We start from the raw sequence: 18,079 nt of genomic DNA, 5'->3' as shown, positions 1-18,079 counted from the left end.
TTAAGTTACAGTTTCTTAACATCTTTGAAGGGAATGGGATTGGTTAAAGGAGTGATTTCTAAACCTTGAAAATTCATGGATCAGAAAGGAAGAAAGGAAAAACCACCGAGGTCAAATATTTTTTGCCAAGAAAGGTCATGAACCACTACAAAACAAACAAAACTAACCCACCATCTACTGTTAACAGCACTGTATTACAGAGAAGTGACTTGTATCTATGATTTCTACAAATAATATATGGAATAAATTGAGCTTTATTAAAATTACTTTCAGTGTTCATTTCTTTACATTGAATCAGTGAAAACTTCATCCCACACTGGTCAAAACACCCCCATTTGGATTTAATAACTTTCCAAAATCCATTAGGACTACAGGGACCTCATTATTTTCTTCAAAATTTGCCTATCAAATGATACCATACCTTACAGAGGATTTTTAAAGGTGTGGTTCTAAAGAAGTTCATAGTCTAAGCAGGAGAGAGATATAATGATGCTGTACAGAATTTGCTCACTGGAGAACAGGTATGTTTCCTACCTTCAGAGAGAATGGACAACGCTAAGAAGGCCCAGCCACTCCAATACTCTTGCCTGGAAAATCCCATGGGCAGAGGAGCCTGGTAGGCTGCAGTCCATGGGGTCGCGAAGAGTCAGACACAACTGAGCGACTTCACTTTCACTTTTCACTTTCATGCATTGGAGAAGAAAATGACAACCCACTCCAGTGTTCTTTCCTGGAGAATCCCAGGGATGGGGGAGCCTAGTCGGCTGCCGTCTATGGGGTTGCGCAGAGTCGGATACGACTGAATCGACTCAGCAGCAGCAGCAGCAAGAAGGCCCAGAATGAACATGTGGCATAAACTGTGGACAGCTTCACAGAGCAGGAAGGAGTGGCAGGAGTATATTCTGCCTGATTCTCTTCATTCTGTCTGCTCCTTACTTTTTCCCCTTCAGTTTAATGAGCCATAAGTTGATAAATCATCACATTTGATTGCATGGTCTAGGCTTAAATTTTCAGTCCTCTACAGTTCGGCTGTGTGACCTCAGACAAGTGTCTTTACCTCTCTGTGCTTTAGTTTCTTACCTTTAAAATAGATACCACCACCTACTTTATGTTTCAAGGTTAATATAAATAAAGACCCTGGAATAAATTTCAGCTGTTTTCAAATGCAGTCTTTCTCATGTGACTTCCTGACTTGAGCATTTGGATGGCAGTCCATGCTCTGGGGATAAAGACTAGACACCTTTTGAGGACTTATAGTCCCTTCTCTCTCATCACTGTAGGTTCATTCCCTTCACCAAAGCCCACTGAGACCAGCTGTGTCGCACTCACCCCACTCTCCCTTGATCTCCCCTCACGTCTCAACTGATTTCTTCTTTGTCTTCACCCCTCATTCACCTCCTCAGGGAAGATCTGTGACTTCCTCCAGTAGATTCACAGCCTTGCTACAAACTCTCATCATGCCCAAAATGCTCAGTTCTCAGTAACATTCATCATTCCACAGTCATTTTAGTTTCTGTCGTTTGTTTCTTCCACTATAAGTTCTGTGAAGGCAGCAAACCTATACCATTTTGCTCACCAGTAAATCCCCAGCACTGAGCACGTTGCCCAGCATGGAGTATGTTTTGTTAAATATTTATGGAACAAATGGATGTGCTATTGGGGTGGAGACTGTTGGAGGTTAAGTATTTTTCTTTATTGAAATAGAAAGTATGTTTTTGGGAGCAGTGGAAGAGAATGCTGGAAAGATAGTTTGAGGGAGACTTGGATGGATGGTATGCCTGAAATTATATAGTGCCAACAGGGAATAATCTGTCAACTAGCTTTAGGCATGAGATGTGACCTGATAAGAAATAATGGTATTAATACTGGAAAACTGGGAATTACTTGATATCTAGTAAAATTAAATTCATCCCTTTTACCAAAAAAATTAATCATGGATTTGATAACACCTGAAAAATAGTTTAAGAAGGTTTATCCACGGGCTACATAGGTTATTGAAATTATTAAACAGTGTTTTCTTTGTTATTATTAAGGAGAAAAAGGCATCTCTTGTAAGTTGGGCTCTTGTTCTTTCTCAGTGTTTTTCTGGCTGAAAACATGTTGGCAGCCTTCCCAGGAACCATCTCAGAGATAGCCACAATGATTTGGCAAGCAGATAATGTTTTTCTCATCATTATACAATCCTTTTGAATCAAGAAGCAATGCATGTTTCAGATCAAAAGCAATATGTGAACAATAAGTACTTTTGTAAAAAAAAAAAAAGTGTATTTGAAGTTTTATTTGGACAGCTGAGCAGACTTAGCCTTTGCAGATATAGCTGCTTGTTGCAGTCACCACATTTCAATTTTGTTGTTAGTTCACCATGACTTGAAGATAGTAACTTCTGTGGTCTACAAACTTAGCAGGTGAATGGAAAGGGTGGCAGTTGGTGGTGATCAGAGGACCCATGTACAAGTTAAAAGTCCCTAAGATGTGGAGAAAGGCAGCATGCGTACGGTGTTAGCTTTCTGATGTCAGGACCATCACACCTCCACCCCCACCCCGCCATGCTGAATTGATGTGTTCAGTGGCTTTTTCAGAAGGAGATCACTGGTTGGTAATTCCATAAGTGTTGGCCAGCACCCAGCATACTATATGGCTCTCAGGGTGAACCCTTGGTAGGAGGAGGAGGGGTACAGTCGGGTGGAAGAGTGGGAAAGAAGAAAAAGCAAAGGGATGTTGCTTTTAAATTCCAAAGGTGGGGATTCAGTCTCTATTCTCCCAGTAACTTTGTGATTTTTAGCTAGTCACTTCTCTGCCTACCCACTTGATCTGTCAAAGAGACTGATAGTGCAATAAGGCACAGGAATGATGAGGATGAAAGGAGATAATATACTAAGAGCTCTGGAGAGACAAAATCTGCTTATCAGTGGGTGTGTTTGTAAACTAAATTCCTGAAGCCACTTCTGTGCCAGGATAGCCCCCAGTTACATGTTCTTCAGACAGAATTTCATTAGAGAGGAAGGCACCGTAGACACAGAGACGAGCATCTGGGACTGGCCTCGGCACGGGGTCACACTTTACCTGCCTTTAACTTGATAAGTGTTATTATGAAAGGACACAGGAATCAAGATAGTTGCAACCTAATGAGACTAAACCTATCATTGTTATAGTTTCATAATTTACAACATCTGAAAAATTTTAAGCTATCATTTCTGCAAAAACAGCACAGGTTGAGAATTAGACAATAGTATGGTTTTTAGACAGCATACATCTTATTTTTCTCACTGAACTGGTTCTCTGTGACATCACTTATTGTGCCTCTTTCCCTGAGATGTCTTTCCTTCTCCCATCATATGGACAGGGTCCATTTCCTATACTTCTTTCTTCTGTAAATATAACTGAAACTCAGTAAACCATACTGGTTAACTAATTAAATTATACAGTTGCATGGAGGGGAAATATTGAATTATTAGTTTAACCATCCAAACTGTTTATTCCCCCCTCATTCTCTCATTCAGTGGATACTCTGTAAGTGCTTGCCTTGGTATTAGGTTGGCCAAAAAGTAAGATTTTATGGGAAAACCCTGAATTAACTTTTTGGCCAACCCAGTACTAAGTGCCACAAATACAATGGTGAGTGAAACTGTATTTGGGTTCATGGAACTTAGCCTCATGTGAGTAAAATATAATAGAATTTACAATTACCTATTACAGTTACAAAGTGACTTTGAAGGAAAAAGAAAGGGTGCTAGGATTGCATACAAACAATATAGGTTATGGATGATTCAAGGCATTAGTGGGGATCTGGAGAGCAGCTTAGAGGTGACTTGGGGGTTGTGAGATGAATAATGGGAAGAGTTTGAAGGAAAGATGGTGGAGGCAGGGTATGGAGACTGAGTGACAGAGCCATTTGCAATGAAGCCAGAGTGGTAGGTAGTTTGGGACCCGTTGAAGTGTAGGACCTCAAAGGCCTTGCTGATGACTTTTGGTGGCAAGTCAGAGAAGAATTTTTAAGCTAGATAAAAATTTAAATGATCAGACTAAAAATAACTTTTTTTTTTTTTTTTTTTTTTTATCAGTGAAGAGCACAACTTGGGGAAGATCAGAGTAGGGGGGAAGATCAGAGTAGAGAGTGGCTGTCAGGAAAATTTCCAAGGCAGGAAGGCCAATTAAGAGGCAGCTACCCTTAGACTCAGTGAGGGGCATGAAGAGGTAAGGAGGGATTTTAGAAGGATTTGGGGGTGGGTAGGGTCAGCAGGGTTCAGTGAGAAGGTGTATGTTGGGAAATAAACATGGAGGAGATGGTGGAGTTGAGAAGAGTTTCCAGGTCTCTCCAGAAGGGAGGGGGAGGTATTGCTGCTCACTGAAGCAGACGGGCAGAGGGTGAGCAAATAATGGGAAAGTCATGAATCCCACTCAAAGTTTGTTAAATTAAGGGTTCAGTGGGATGTGTAAGGAGAGCTTAAGGGTTCAGTGGGATGTGTAAGGAGAGCTCCTGAGTCTCTCGTGAAGTTGCCATCAAGCTGTCCACGGAGACCACACTTATGCTGTGGCTCAACTGGGCTAAAGAATTTGTTTTCCAGCCCACTCCCTTGGTTCTGGGCTGCCTGCAGGGGACTATTAGACGGAGAACCTCGGTTCCTTGCCTCAGAGCATCTTACATCCAGCCCCAACCACCCTGGGCAAGGATGGGAGAGCGCATGGCAGGCTTCCATATACTAGTCTCACAAGTGACATACTTCACTGTTCTCTGTCGTCCAGACCTCACACCGCCCTTGTTTCCTGATTGGTCTCCCTCACTGCCTATATGTCATTTCCCAATTTCAGCTTTTCCCCTCCCTCTCATTTTCCTTTTCACCCACGTTTTCTAGAAGGACAGTTTATATTTGCTGTCTTAACTTGGTTACAAGGTGTCGTCTCCTGCTGAAGATCACTCCCTACTCTTTACCTGTCTTCTCTGCCACAGGTGACTTGACGGTGGTAGAGACAAATCTCTGCCAGTCTTTGTGGTACTTGATTCTCTCTCTCCTGACTGCTGACGTGTCATATTTTTTTCCATCTTTTTCTGTAACACTACCCGCCTTCCTCTCAATCCCATTCTTCTGCCCAGTTTGTAAATATAGGTATTTCAGAGAGTTTTGTTCCATACTTTGATACTGTTTTATTTGGTTTTCAAAGCTGGCCATTATCAAAACTAAACTAATAATCAATGACCATGCCCCCCCCATCTACCCACCACCATCTGCAACCCCTGCCCTCCACATGTTGTTCTGCCTGTATTCATCTGTGGCTAGTGGAATCCAGACACCCCAGTAAAAACTGAATCATCGTGTTTTCTTTGCCTTTACATGTCCTAGAACTCATCACGATGTGTTAATTGTCTCCCTTCTGCCTCTCTCTCTAGCCCACGATGCTTGCCCTAGATCAAGGCCTTAGTGCTTTTTGCCTGGTCTCCTGTGCTCTCTTGGTAGCTGATCCCAATCTCTGTTCTGGCTGATTGTCACCACCAATCATTTGTCTAAACTATGCTTCTCAGTGTTTGAGCAACGAGGATACCCAACCATCATCCTGACCCTCTGGCAGAGCTCAGATTCCTGGCTTGGCACAAACTGCATCCGGCCATCTGGTCTCTGTTGGTGTGATTGGCACAACTTCTGCTCCCTTCACCCTTATATTTAACATTTCTGAAGTATAGAAATTCTTGTATTTCCCTCAAAAGGTCTTGCGATTTTATACTTCTTTGCTTTTTATGTTGTATCTTTCTGAAATGTCTCCTTTTTCTCCTTACTCAACCCACAGGTCATTCAGATCATAGGCCCTTTTCCTGTTTCTCCCTCCTCCCCAAGCTTGCCCCCCAGATAACAGAGTTTATAACCTCCTCCTCTTCCCTCCCTTTGTGTAGCTTTAGTCCTCTAGGCTTCTGTGTGTCCTCTCTCTCTCTCAGGTGTTACCAGCTGTTTGAGAGCAAGGTCTTTGGTTCACTTTGTGTCCCCAACTCTCAGCAAAATGCCTGACACATTGTTACCACTTAGGAAATGTTGATTCAGTAACATGAAATTGGATTGAGTCAGTATGAGTGTAGGTATCGTTTTATAGGGGAAATTAAGACTTTATAAACCTAAGTTCATCAGTGCCCTTGCTTCAGCAACACTGTTTGGTGACTTGGTAGAATTTAGTACTAACTGTTAAGCAGAAGAGATTGGAGGAAAAAAAAAAACAAAACTGAAACCCCTGCCAGCTAAAAGCATTAGATATCAAAGTAATTAAATGTTTTTCTGAAGCCAGTCATAAGGTATTTATGTTGTACTTTAAAAATATCTTGCCATTCCAGCTTTATATGATTACTACATTTTAAAAAATTGTTTCAATTTCAAATATCTTCCCCTTAGAAGTAGTCTTCCATGTAACATTTCAGTATTTCTGTATCATGGTGCAATCTGGAGATAGAAACCACACAATAATTGAACAGGAAAATGTATTATAAACAATGAGAGATTTGCTACAGTGGGTAAAGAAAAGATAGGAGTAGTAAAGCAATATAGGAGTAGCAGACACAGGCAGCAGAGCCCCCAAGGAAGCAACAGATATGGAGGAGGGTCCCATTCCCTTCATCCCAAAGGCTGGGGGCCACATCTCACTGGAGGAGATGTGGTGTGTCCTACACAGACATTCACTGCCGTATTGTACCAGTGGGACCCACCGGAGTCTGCCTCCTGCAGTGCCACACTACACAAATGCCCAGGAACCTGCCAGGGGGAGGGGTGCCTCTCTAAGCCAGCCTTGGGGTCTGCAGAGAAGCTGCCCCAAGGATGGTACCATGTTCCTGTAGGTAGATGAAAAGAATTAAGAACTAGAGCCCTCTTCCTCCAGTGTCCCTCCAGCACCCTCTAAAATTGTGCCAGCTGCCAGAGGCAGGGCCATAGAAGGCCAGACTGGAAAGCAGTGGGTTGCCACTGGCAGTGCAGTTAGAGGAGGAGGAGAAAAGAGATGGAGACACCCCGGTGTATTTAGATGTATAATAGTTAAAGGCATTTTTAGGTAAAATATACTGTTAAGTATCTTAATTTTATTTTCCTTGATCTAAATAAATGCACTCTTCTTATACCTGTGGCTTAAGAATTAACCATAATTGGGCCATAGCTGGTTAAAAAAAAAAAAAAAAAAGAGGAAACATTGTGTATATGTGTCATATGTTTGCCTGCTATAAAATTCACAACCCTTATAAGCTGTTGTTCAGTTGTTCAGTCATGTCCTACTCTTTGCAACTCCATGGACTGCAGCATGCCAGGCTTCTCTGTCCTTCATCATTTCCCAGAGTTTGCTCAAACTCATGTCCATTGAGTCGGTGATTCCATCCAACCATCTTGTCCTCTGTTGTCCGCTTCTCCTTCTGCTTTCAATCTTTCCCAGCATCAGGATCTTTTCTAAAGAATCAGCTCTTCACATCAGGTGGCCAAAGTATTGGAGTTTCAGCTTCAGCATCAGTCCTTCTGAGGAATATTCAGGATTGTTTTCCTTTAGGATTAACTGATTGGATCTCCTTGCAGTCCAAGGAACTCTCAAGAGTCTTCTCCAACACCATAGTTCAAAAGCACCCGTTCTTTGGCACTCAGCCTTCTTTATGGTCCAACTCTCACATCCATACATGACTACTGGAAAAACCATAGCTTTGACTAGACAGATCTTTGCTGGCAAAGTAATGTCTCTGCTTTTAAATATGCTGTCTAGTTTTGTCATAGCTTTACTTCCAAGGAGCAGGCTTCTTTAATTTCATGGCTGCAGGGACTGTCTGCAGTGATTTTGGAGCCCAAGAAAATAAAGCCTGTCATTGTTTCCACTTTTTCCCCATCTGTTTGCCATGAAGCAATGGGACCGGATGCCATGATCTTAGTATTTTGAATATTGAGTTTTAAGCCAGCTTTTTCACTCTTCTCTTTCCCCTTACCAAGAGGTTCTTTAGTTCCTCTTCACTGTCTGCCATAAGTTAGTAAGTTCAGTTCAGTTCAGTCACTCAGTCCTCTCCAACTCTTTGCGACCCCATGAATTGCAGCATGCCAGGCCTCCCTGTCCATCACCAACTCCCGGAGTTCACTCAAACTCACGTCCATTGAGTCAGTGATGCCATCCTAATTTAGTCAACCAAAATATTCAAGTCAGGAATACCCCCTGGCCAATGAGCAAAGATAGGAAACAGCATTTTGTACAAATGGTCTGAAAAAGGGAGAAATCAAGTGGGGCCAAGGTTTAGGACATGGTAGCTCAGATGGCAGTCATTGGGGCTATTTTGCATGGACTGTGTGTGCTGCTGGCCCGCATGCAGACAGACATCGCAGTAGCAGAGAACAGGGAGTGGGGTCTTGATTTAGGAGCATGTTGGTAATCCTGAGTCAGTTCTTAGGAAAATGTTTGATATAACGTGTGTTCCAGAAGTCTTAGCAACAGATGGAACTCATGGGGGCTATGTTAAATAGTCCAGCAGGCTCTTTGGAAGAATATTTTGTTATTATAGGAAGAAAACAGGAATGAAATCAGTCTCTTGTGACCTATAGAGGATTCAGAGGAATATTAATAACGGAATCAATGTTTCATGAATCCTGACTGATGTTTGTTGACAATTGGGTCTTTGACTTATAAGAAAGGAGAGATATGAGGCCAAGTCTGATGTCTCCCACACAGGATGACCTTACTACTTGTCACCCATCTCTTCCTACCCATTTCAAAAGTGTCTCTCTCCCTAGTTGTCATTGTATTTTATTTCTTACCTGGCATTCATGGACAGCTAGACATTTCTTAGATTTTGCTTTTCCATCGTGAATTCTTCGCAGCTGTGAGAAGTGTATGAGAAATTGGGGAGCTGGTGAAGTCATGGATGGGAACAGGTGTACCCCACCCCCATCTGTACAGGGGTGGTGATTAATGATTGTACCCAGAGGATATTGACTTAGATACTAGACTTACGACACTGATAGCTTTCAGTTTCTCAAACCTTCTCCTTACTGAAGAACTACTCAGAACTCCCAAGTACAGATAGATAAGCTGGGTCATCTCTCCAATTACCTTCTCAATCAACTCTTAAGGGTATCAGTTGCAGAGATCCCCCCACATGACCTTCATGTGGGGAGTCTGTTAAGTCAAGGATGGATCATCTTAGGAGGTCCTCAAAACTCATTGTTTTTTCTCCTAAATATTTCAGCATTTTAAGAGAGATGATTTGGAGCCTGCATTTTGTCATGAGTTGGCATGTTTTACAAAACATTTGAACCACTGAAGAATGTTTGGTGTCATAACTCTTGGATTGCTAAAAGCAGTTGGTGTTAGTGGCCCCACCTAATTGTAAGTGGGTTTTTATTTTTTATTTATTTTTTGTTTTGTTTTCAGGTTTTTCTCAAGAGTGATCGAGTGGCCAGAATGGTTCAAAGTGGAGGATGTTCTGCCAATGACTTCAGAGAGGTGTTTAAGAAAAATATAGAAAAACGTGTGCGGAGTTTGCCAGAAATCGATGGCTTGAGCAAAGAGACAGTGCTGAGCTCCTGGATAGCCAAGTATGATGCCATTTACAGGGGTGAAGAGGACTTGTGTAAACCGCCAAACAGAATGGCCCTGAGTGCTGTGTCTGAACTTATTCTGAGCAAGGAACAACTCTATGAAATGTTTCAACAGATTTTGGGGATTAAAAAACTAGAACACCAACTTCTTTATAATGCATGTCAGGTAAGTGATTATGCTATTTCCTATTCTGCTGTCTGACTCAGAAAATGAATACCAAGTGTTTGCAAGCCTATAAAGAAGTACTTTACGTTCTCTCATCACTTTGTTTGAAAATTTGAGTGAAACTGAATTTCAATAAGTCAGATAATGACATTTGGAAGAAGCTTTAAAGACTTATTTGATAGGAGAAGAAGAATATCTGTGCATTTTATTCAACAAGTAATTGTTCTCATGTGCCCTATCTTAGACCATCAGATTTGTACCTATTGGGTATATATGGGGCATGCCCTGAATAGTAAAGTGAAAATCATTTGTTATCTGAAGAAGCTTGGCAATTTATAATAAATAGGTATTCCTCACTGCAAAATAATTTTTCGTAAAGTTATGATACTCATCTTCAGAGTTGTATGGCAGTGACTGAAATTTCAAAATTTTCCTTCCTTAACGCAGCCAGATAGAATGAATTGAAGAAGGTTGCTAAATATCATAATTTAGTAGTGACAGAATAAATAATATATTTGCTCTTCAGTTGTTATTTTAATCATGAATATCAAAAATTGAATAAAATGTCCAGTTTGCTCCATGTCTTTCATCTTTAGAGCCTATGATTTGTCTAAATGTGTGCCTTCCATAGTTGTATTTTGTCTGCTTATTTTAGTGGTATAAATGATTGAACTGTACCCTAATAAACAATTTAAGTTGACAAAATTCTGGCATTTTAAAATTTGTGTGTTCATTAAGAGTGATACTTCTATAATGTACATATGTTTACATTTATTTTAAATCTTTTTGCAAATCTTCTCAATTTCTGTATTCTATATGTGTCATTTACTTTGCATTACTAATTTGTGAATCATTTCCAGTGAATAAATTAGCAGAGTTAATTAATAGACAAGCAATGTGGAACCTTAACCCTGTGAACAATTCATGCATTCACTGTAATTGTTTTCACTTGTTATTAAACCAGGTGGTGGTTTTGATAATATTGGAGGATGCCTGTAAAGCTAAAATCTTCCATTGTAAAAGAAGCACAACTGGGACTTTGTATTTTTAATGAAACAGTAACTCACTTGTATAGTTAAATATTGATGAACATAATTTATTAGTAAGAGTCAGCTTTAGACATTCAGTAGATGTTTACCAACTATTCAAGTCAAAAACTTTGCTAGGTGTTGGGGAAACCAATCTAAACCAAATAAAATATTTGTTCTCTATGTACTGAAGTCTTAATAGAGCAGATAGGCCTCTAAAATCCATTATTACAAATGATTTAGAATTTATCCTGAATTTTACAGGGTCATCACATAAATTCCTGTGGACCTGTGAGTTTAAATTGATTCAAGATGTGTTAAATTTAATCTTCTGCTTACTTTTGCAGATGACTTCTACAGTAAGGGTTTTAACTTTTGACCCCCTGGTTTCTGTCCTCTATGGTCTGGAACATACTTCTAGTTTAAATCTCCATCTATAATAATACATGTATTTTTTACCTTCAGTTCTACTGGTATTTAACCTCCTGTATCTTGATGTTTTTTAAGTTCATACATTTAGCATTGGTATTTAACCTCCTGTATCTTGATGCTTTTTAAGTTCATACATTTAGCATTTTATGTATTTTTGTGAAATTAACCCCTTCATATAAACTCCAGTTTTGTCCTTGATAATCTTTTTTCTTTTTTCCAAAGTCTGCTTTGTCTCAAACTCATATGGCTTCTTCAGCTTTCTCTTTTAAAAATCTTTCTTGGAGTATAGTTGCTTTACAGTGTTGAGTTAGTTTCTGCTGTACAGCAAAGTCAGTTATATGCATACATATGCCCTCTTTTAAAATTTCCTTCCCATTTAGTCACCACAGAGCATTGACTAGAGTTCCCTGTGCTATGCAGTAGGTTCTCATTAGTTGTATATTTTATGCATAGCAGTGTACGTGTGTCAGTCCCAATCTCCCAGTTCATCCTACCCCCGACCCCCCAACGTCCCTCTTTGGTATCCATAAGTTTGTTTTCTACATCTGTGAATCTTCCTTCTATTTTGCAAGAAACTTCATGTGTACCATTTTTCTAGATTCCACATATAAACGATATTATACAGTCTTTTTTTTTTTTCTGACCTCACTTCACTCTGTTTGACAGTCTCTAGGTCCATCCACGTCTCTGCACATGGCACTCTTTCATTCCTTTTCATGGCTGAGTATACTTTAACTTTCTTTAGGTTAAGGTTAGCATGGTGTATCTTCCTCCATCTGTTTACTTTTAGCCTATGTTACTTTTAGCCTATGATCCTTTGTTTAAAGTGGATTTCTTATAAACAGCACACTACTACTTGTTTTTGTTTTTAATCCAGTCTGACAACCTGTCTTTTAATGGGTGTGTTTCAACCATTGTATTTAAAGTGATGGAATTGGATCAAATTCCAGTCTTACTTGTAAGCGCTGGCACTTTTTTGTGTTTGTTCTTTGTCTCCCCTCTTTTTGTTGCCTTCTCTAATTTTAACTGGATTTTTGTGTTGTTCCATTTTATAGCCTATTTTGATGTACTGCCTATCCTTTTAAAGTGTCTTTAGTGATTGCCCTTGGTTTTACAATATGCATTTTAACATAATCTATGGAAAATCCCTTGGACGGAGGAGCCTGGTAGGCTGCAGTCCATGGGGTCGCTAAGAGTCGGACACGACTGAGCGACTTCACTTTCACTTTTCACTTTCCTGCATTGGAGAAGGAAATGGCAACTCATTCCAGTAGTCTTGCTTGGAGAATCCCAGGGATGGCGGAGCCTGGTGGGCTGCCATCTATGGGGTCGCAGAGAGTCGGACACGACTGAAGTGACTTAGCAGCAAGCTCATCTTCAAATAACACTATAGGGCTTCAAGTGTAGTAGAGTTCTCCCATAGTAGAGAATTCTCAATTCCTCACTCCCATTCCTTCTGAAATTTCTGTCATTTATTTCACCTATAGTATGTTCTATTCACCCATCATATGGTTACTACTATTGCTTTTAACAGATAACTTTTACATCAACTAAGAATAATAAAAATAAAAGATACACACATATATAATTTCACCTTCATTTATTCCTTCTCTGACACTTTTCTTTCTTCATGTAAAAGTTTCTGACCTGCATCATTTTCCTTATCAGAAAAACTTAACATTTATTGAAAGGCATGACTACTGATAATGAATTCACCCAGTTTTTGTTTTTCTGATAAAGTCTCTTCCTCCTTTATGTTTAAAGGATAATTTCCCTAGATATAGACTTACCAGCTTTTTTTTTTTTTTTTCTTTTAACACTCAGGATTTTATTCCATTGTCTTGCTTGTGTGGTTTCTGAGAAATTTGATGAAGCTCTTATACTTGATTCTAAGTAAGATGTTTTGTTTTTGTGTTTCTGTTTGTTTTTGTCCTCTGGCTTCCTTTAATATTTTCTCCCTATCTTAGTTTTTTGTAGCTTGAATATGATATGCCTGCCTAGGTATGAGTTTTTAATATTTTTCTTCCTTGGAGTTTGTTTCAGCTTTCTGAATTTGAGGGTTGGTGTCTGTCATTAAATTTGGAAATTTCTCATCCATTATTAACTTCAGATGTTCCTTATATCCTATCTTTACCTTCTCCTGCTAGTATTTTAGTTATCTTTTTTTATATCTAGCTATGTTACTCCTCATAGTTCTGGAATGTTCTGTTTTGTGTGTGTGTGTGTGTGTGTTTTGTTTTTGCTTTGCTTTTTATTTCTTTTGCTCTTCTCATTTCAGAGAGGAAAGTTGCAGCTGACCTTCAGGTTCGCTGATTGTTTCTTCATAAGAATTCTGATTCTAAAGAAAGAATCCGCAGGAAGGCATTGTTTTGCCAGTGATTTTGATTTCTAGCATTTCCTCTTGACTCTTTTCTTAGAGTTTCCATCTCCCTACTTATATTACTCAGCTGCATGGTTTCAACTTTTTCCATTAGAGTCTTCAATTTGACTCTCTGCGACCCCAGGCATGCCAGGCCTCCCTGTCCATCACCAACACCCAGAGGCCACCCAAACCCATATCCATTGAGTCAGTGATGCCATCCAACCGTCTCATCCTCTGTCATCCCCTTCTCCTCCTGCCCTCAATCTTTCCCAGCATCAGGGTCTTTTCAAATGAGTCAGCTCTTCGCATCAGGTGGCCAAAGTATTGGAGTTTCAGCTTCAACATCAGTCCTACCAATGAACACCCAGAACTGATCTCCTTTAGGATGGACTGGTTGGATCTCCTTGGAGTCCAAGGGACTCTCAGGAGTCTTCTCCAACACCGCAGTTCAAAAGCATCAATTCCTTGGCATTCAGCTTTCTTTATAGTCCAACTCTCACATCCATACATGAGCACTGGAAAAACCATAGCCTTGACTAGACAGACCTTTGTTGGCCAAGTAATGTCTCTGCTTTTTAATATGCTATCTAGGTTGGACATAACTTTCCTTCCAAGGAGTAAGCATCTTTTAATTTCATGGCTGCATTCACCATCTGCAGTAATTTTGGATCCCAGAAAAATAAACTCAGCCACTGTTTCCACTGTTTCTCCATCTATTTGCCGTGAAGTGATGGGACCAGATGCCATGGTCTTAGTTTTTTTCACTCTCCTCTTTCACTTTCATCAAGAGTCTCTTTAGTTCCTCTTCACTTTCTGCCACAAGGGTGGTGTCATCTGCATATCTGAGGTTAGTTATATTTCTCCCAGCAGTCTTGATTCCAGCTTGTGCTGCCTCCAGCCCAGTGTTTCTCATGATGTACTCTGCATATAAGTTAAATAAGCAAGGTGACAATATACAGCCTTGACATACTCCTTTTCCTATTTGGAACCAGTCTGTTGTTCCATGGCCAGTTCTAACTGTTGCTTCCTGACGTGCATATAGGTTTCTCAAGAGGCAGATCAGGTGGTCTGGTATTCCCATCTCCTTCAGAATTTCCCACAGTTTATTGTGATCCACACAGCCAAAGGCTTTAGCATAGTCAATAAAGCAGAAATAGATGTTTTTTCTGGAACTCTCTTGCTTTTTCGATGATCCAGCGGATGTTGGCAATTTGATCTCTGGTTCCTCTGCGTTTTCTAAAGCCAGCTTGAACATCTGGAAGTTCACGGTTCGTGTACTGCTGAAGCCTGGCTTGCAGAATTTTGACCATTACTATACTAGCGTGTGAGATGAGTGCAATTGTGCAGTAGTTTGAGCATTCTTTGGCATTGCCTTTCTCTGGGATTGGAATGAAAACTGACCTTTTCCAGTCCTGTGGCCACTGCTGAGTTTTCCAAATTTGCTGGCATATTGAGTGCAGCACTTTCACAGCATCATCTTTTAGGATTTGTAATGGCTCAACTGGAATTCCATCACCTCCACTAGCTTTGTTTGTAGTGATGCTTTCTAAGGCCCACTTGACTTCACATTCCAGGATGTCTGGCTCTAGGTGAGTGATCACACCGTTGTGATTATCTGGGTCGTGAAGATCTTTTTTTGTACAATTCTTCTGTGTATTCTTGCCACCTCCTCATAATATCTTGTGCTTCTGTTAGGTCCCTACCATTTCTGTCCTTTATTGAGCCCATCTTTGCATGAAATGTTCCCTTGGTGTCTCTAATTATCTTGAAGAGATCTCTAGTCTTTCCCATTCTTTTTTTCCCTCTGTCTCTTTACATTGATCACTGAGGAAGGCTTTCTTATCTCTTCTTGCTATTCTTTGGAACTCTGCATTCAAATGGGTGTATCATTCCTTTTCTCCTTTGCTTTTCACTTCTCTTCTTTTCACAGCTATTTGTAAGGCCTCCTCAGACAGCCATTTTGCTTTTTTGCATTACAGTTACTTAAATTCCATGTTTCTTAACTACATCTGTGTCACATCTTAATCTGGTTTGGAGGCATGATTTATCTCCACAGACTGTTCTTTTTTCTTTTTTGCCTTTTGACATGCTTTGTAACATTTTGTTGAAAGCCAGACGTGTAGTATCAGGTAATACATGTTGTGATATATTTGCCTTTAGTGTCAGCACTTATGTTAGTCTGACTGGGAGGTTGGTTGGGTTTAATATTTGTTGTAGCCACAGGTATAAGAAGCTTTAAATTCTTCTAGTGCCCTTGCCTTTATCTCTTGTCTTGACTTGGTCTTCCCTGAGTATTCCTCTTCAGAGTGCATCTTGCAGCTCTTTTAGGCATGGTCAGATGTTATTCTGGAGCCACTGGTAGTGTGGTAAGGTGTTGGGGAAAAGGGAGTGTGTTTGTTCTACAATTTGATAAAGTCTCAGTCTTTCAGAGGATCTATGTCACAAGAAAAGACCCCAATTCTGGGAAAGATAGAAGGCAAAAAGAGGAAGGGGGCAACAGAGGATGAGGTAGTTGAATGGCATCACTGACTCAATGGACATGAATTTGAGGAAAGTCTGGGGAATAGAGGAGGATAGAGGAGCCAGGTGGGCTGCAGTCCATGGGGTCACAAAGAGCTAGACCCAACTTAGGGACTGAACAACAACAACAGTATCTCAGCGCAGTAAACTTCACAGATGTTTCTATCCTTTGTCCATGAATATTGTTTTTCCTCTTTCTACATCCCTTTATCTCCTTCCCTAGCTGAACCATCACTATGTATTTTCTTGAAATCTTGACCCTGTTCACACTGGGTTTTTTGTTATTATTTGCTATAGACGTGACAGAAAGACTGCAGAGGACTAGAGAGGGCAGCCTCCTCCTCCTCTAGCTGGGATTTGTTTTTCCATATTTTCCTCTAGCCAAGTCTTTCCCCCTTTGTTAGGGAGAAGAATCAGGAAGGTATAACAATGGCTTTTCTTCCCCTCTCCCTGCCAGGTCCACATGTGAAACCTTCTTGGATCCTTATCATGAGAATTTGATGAGGTTACTGGAAGAAAGCCCAGGAAATCATGGAAGCTCCCTTATGGTTACAACCCCAGGAGTTTCTCACTCTCGGCCCTCAGCTTCTAGTTATTTGCCCAAAATTACTTGTCAGATAAATGATTCTATATTTCTGGCATCCATTGACTTCTGCTCTAAATGTAGTATCTCTCTGTTTTGCCTGTGTTTCCAGATATTGGGTTAGTGGTTTGCCCCTAAACCTCAGTTCTCCATAAGTGAAGAAAAGTCATTGCTTTTCAGCTTCTCCAACTCTTATTGTAAGGACAAGAAGGATGACATCTTCCAAGCTCTTTACATGTCTGAGCTGAAATTGGAGTTCTCTTCACGTCTAAGATTTGAAAGAAAAGCTTGAAGATTTTTTGATTAACTTAAATTACAAAAATACTCATACATAAGCAAAGAGCTTTCCTTTGGAATGACAATCACTTTTTGGAAATGAGGAAAATGGATTGTTGAGAAAAACAGCTGAGATTCTTTTTTTTCCCCGTCAAGAACCAATCTATCTTATCTGTTCCTTTGTTGTCTTTCAACAGAATTCAAAAAAGAAAAGATTATAGAAACCACAGAAAATAGCCTGCCCAGTATAGGAAAGGAATGATGTGAGGAGAGAAATCCAGAGAGCAGGGCTTGGAGAAGCAGAGAGGGTCTAAAGCTAGCTGAGTGGCTGGCACCTGGCTCCGGGTATACATCGGTGGAATTTTCTCCACTTTCCCTGGGTCTCAAGAAAGGCTCTGAGGCTCTTGCTAAGTGTAACACTCTTGCTTCTGTATTTATTTACCCTTGTCTGACCCCTTGTTTTTGCCAACAGCATCCTCCTTGTTGTTGTTCAGTCTCTCAGTCGTGTCCAGTTCTTTGTGACCCCATGGACTGCAGCATGCCAGGCTTCCCTGACCTTCACCATATCCCGGAGTTTGTTCAGGTTCATGTCCATTGAGTCAGTAATGCTCCTAGGAGTGCCCTCCTAGGAGATCTCAAAGACGTGTTGTTGCTTCAGGGTCAGAAGTTCAGAATAGGAAGCTATTCTGCTAGGACATGCAGGAAGTCTACAGCCAGACAGCCCCTGGGGACTTGGGAAGGAAGGGATATGAATGAGAGACACAACCAGCAAGAACCCCACATGGTTTTATAACCCTTGTCCCAGAGCCCTGGGAATTGCATCTAGAATGGAAAAATAGGAAGCCATCTTCTGAAAAAACATAGGTGTTTCTATGACTTCCAGTCAAAGCCAAGAACTTAATAAATTCAGAATGAAGGCATAAAAGAAACTCTCATATCATAATTAAGTTATGAAACCAGAGATAATCAAAAGAAAAATTATTTACATTGTATCAGAAATAAAGCATAAGAACAACCCACATATGACATAGATGAGTGATTGTGCTATTAAAACTGTCAGATTTTGGATTCTTTGGTTTGAGAATATCGTGTTTGCACTGGAGCACAAAATGCTAAGGAAAAAAGATGGAAAAGAGCACAAAGTGTACATTCAGCAATGAGCAACATAACAATACCACAATCTGA

General features: G+C 40.3%; 1 protein-coding gene across 19 annotated transcripts in view; it reads left to right on the top strand.

The window, feature by feature from the left end:
• The window catches only part of CADPS2 (calcium dependent secretion activator 2), a 591,939-nt gene that overhangs the window by 207,556 nt on the left and 366,304 nt on the right, over positions 1–18,079 (top strand). For all 19 annotated transcript variants that reach the window (XM_045166445.1, XM_045166444.1, XM_045166437.1 and 16 more), the window contains exon 3: positions 9,361–9,693. In XM_045166445.1, coding sequence (XP_045022380.1) covers positions 9,361–9,693 — 333 coding nt within the window. The remainder of the gene's footprint in view (positions 1–9,360; positions 9,694–18,079) is intronic.

This window comes from Bubalus bubalis, chromosome 8 (assembly GCF_019923935.1).
Source record: "Bubalus bubalis isolate 160015118507 breed Murrah chromosome 8, NDDB_SH_1, whole genome shotgun sequence".
NCBI lineage: Eukaryota > Metazoa > Chordata > Mammalia > Artiodactyla > Bovidae > Bubalus > Bubalus bubalis.
Note: the sequence above shows the minus strand (reverse complement) of the source record. Positions and strands in the feature narration are given on the sequence as shown.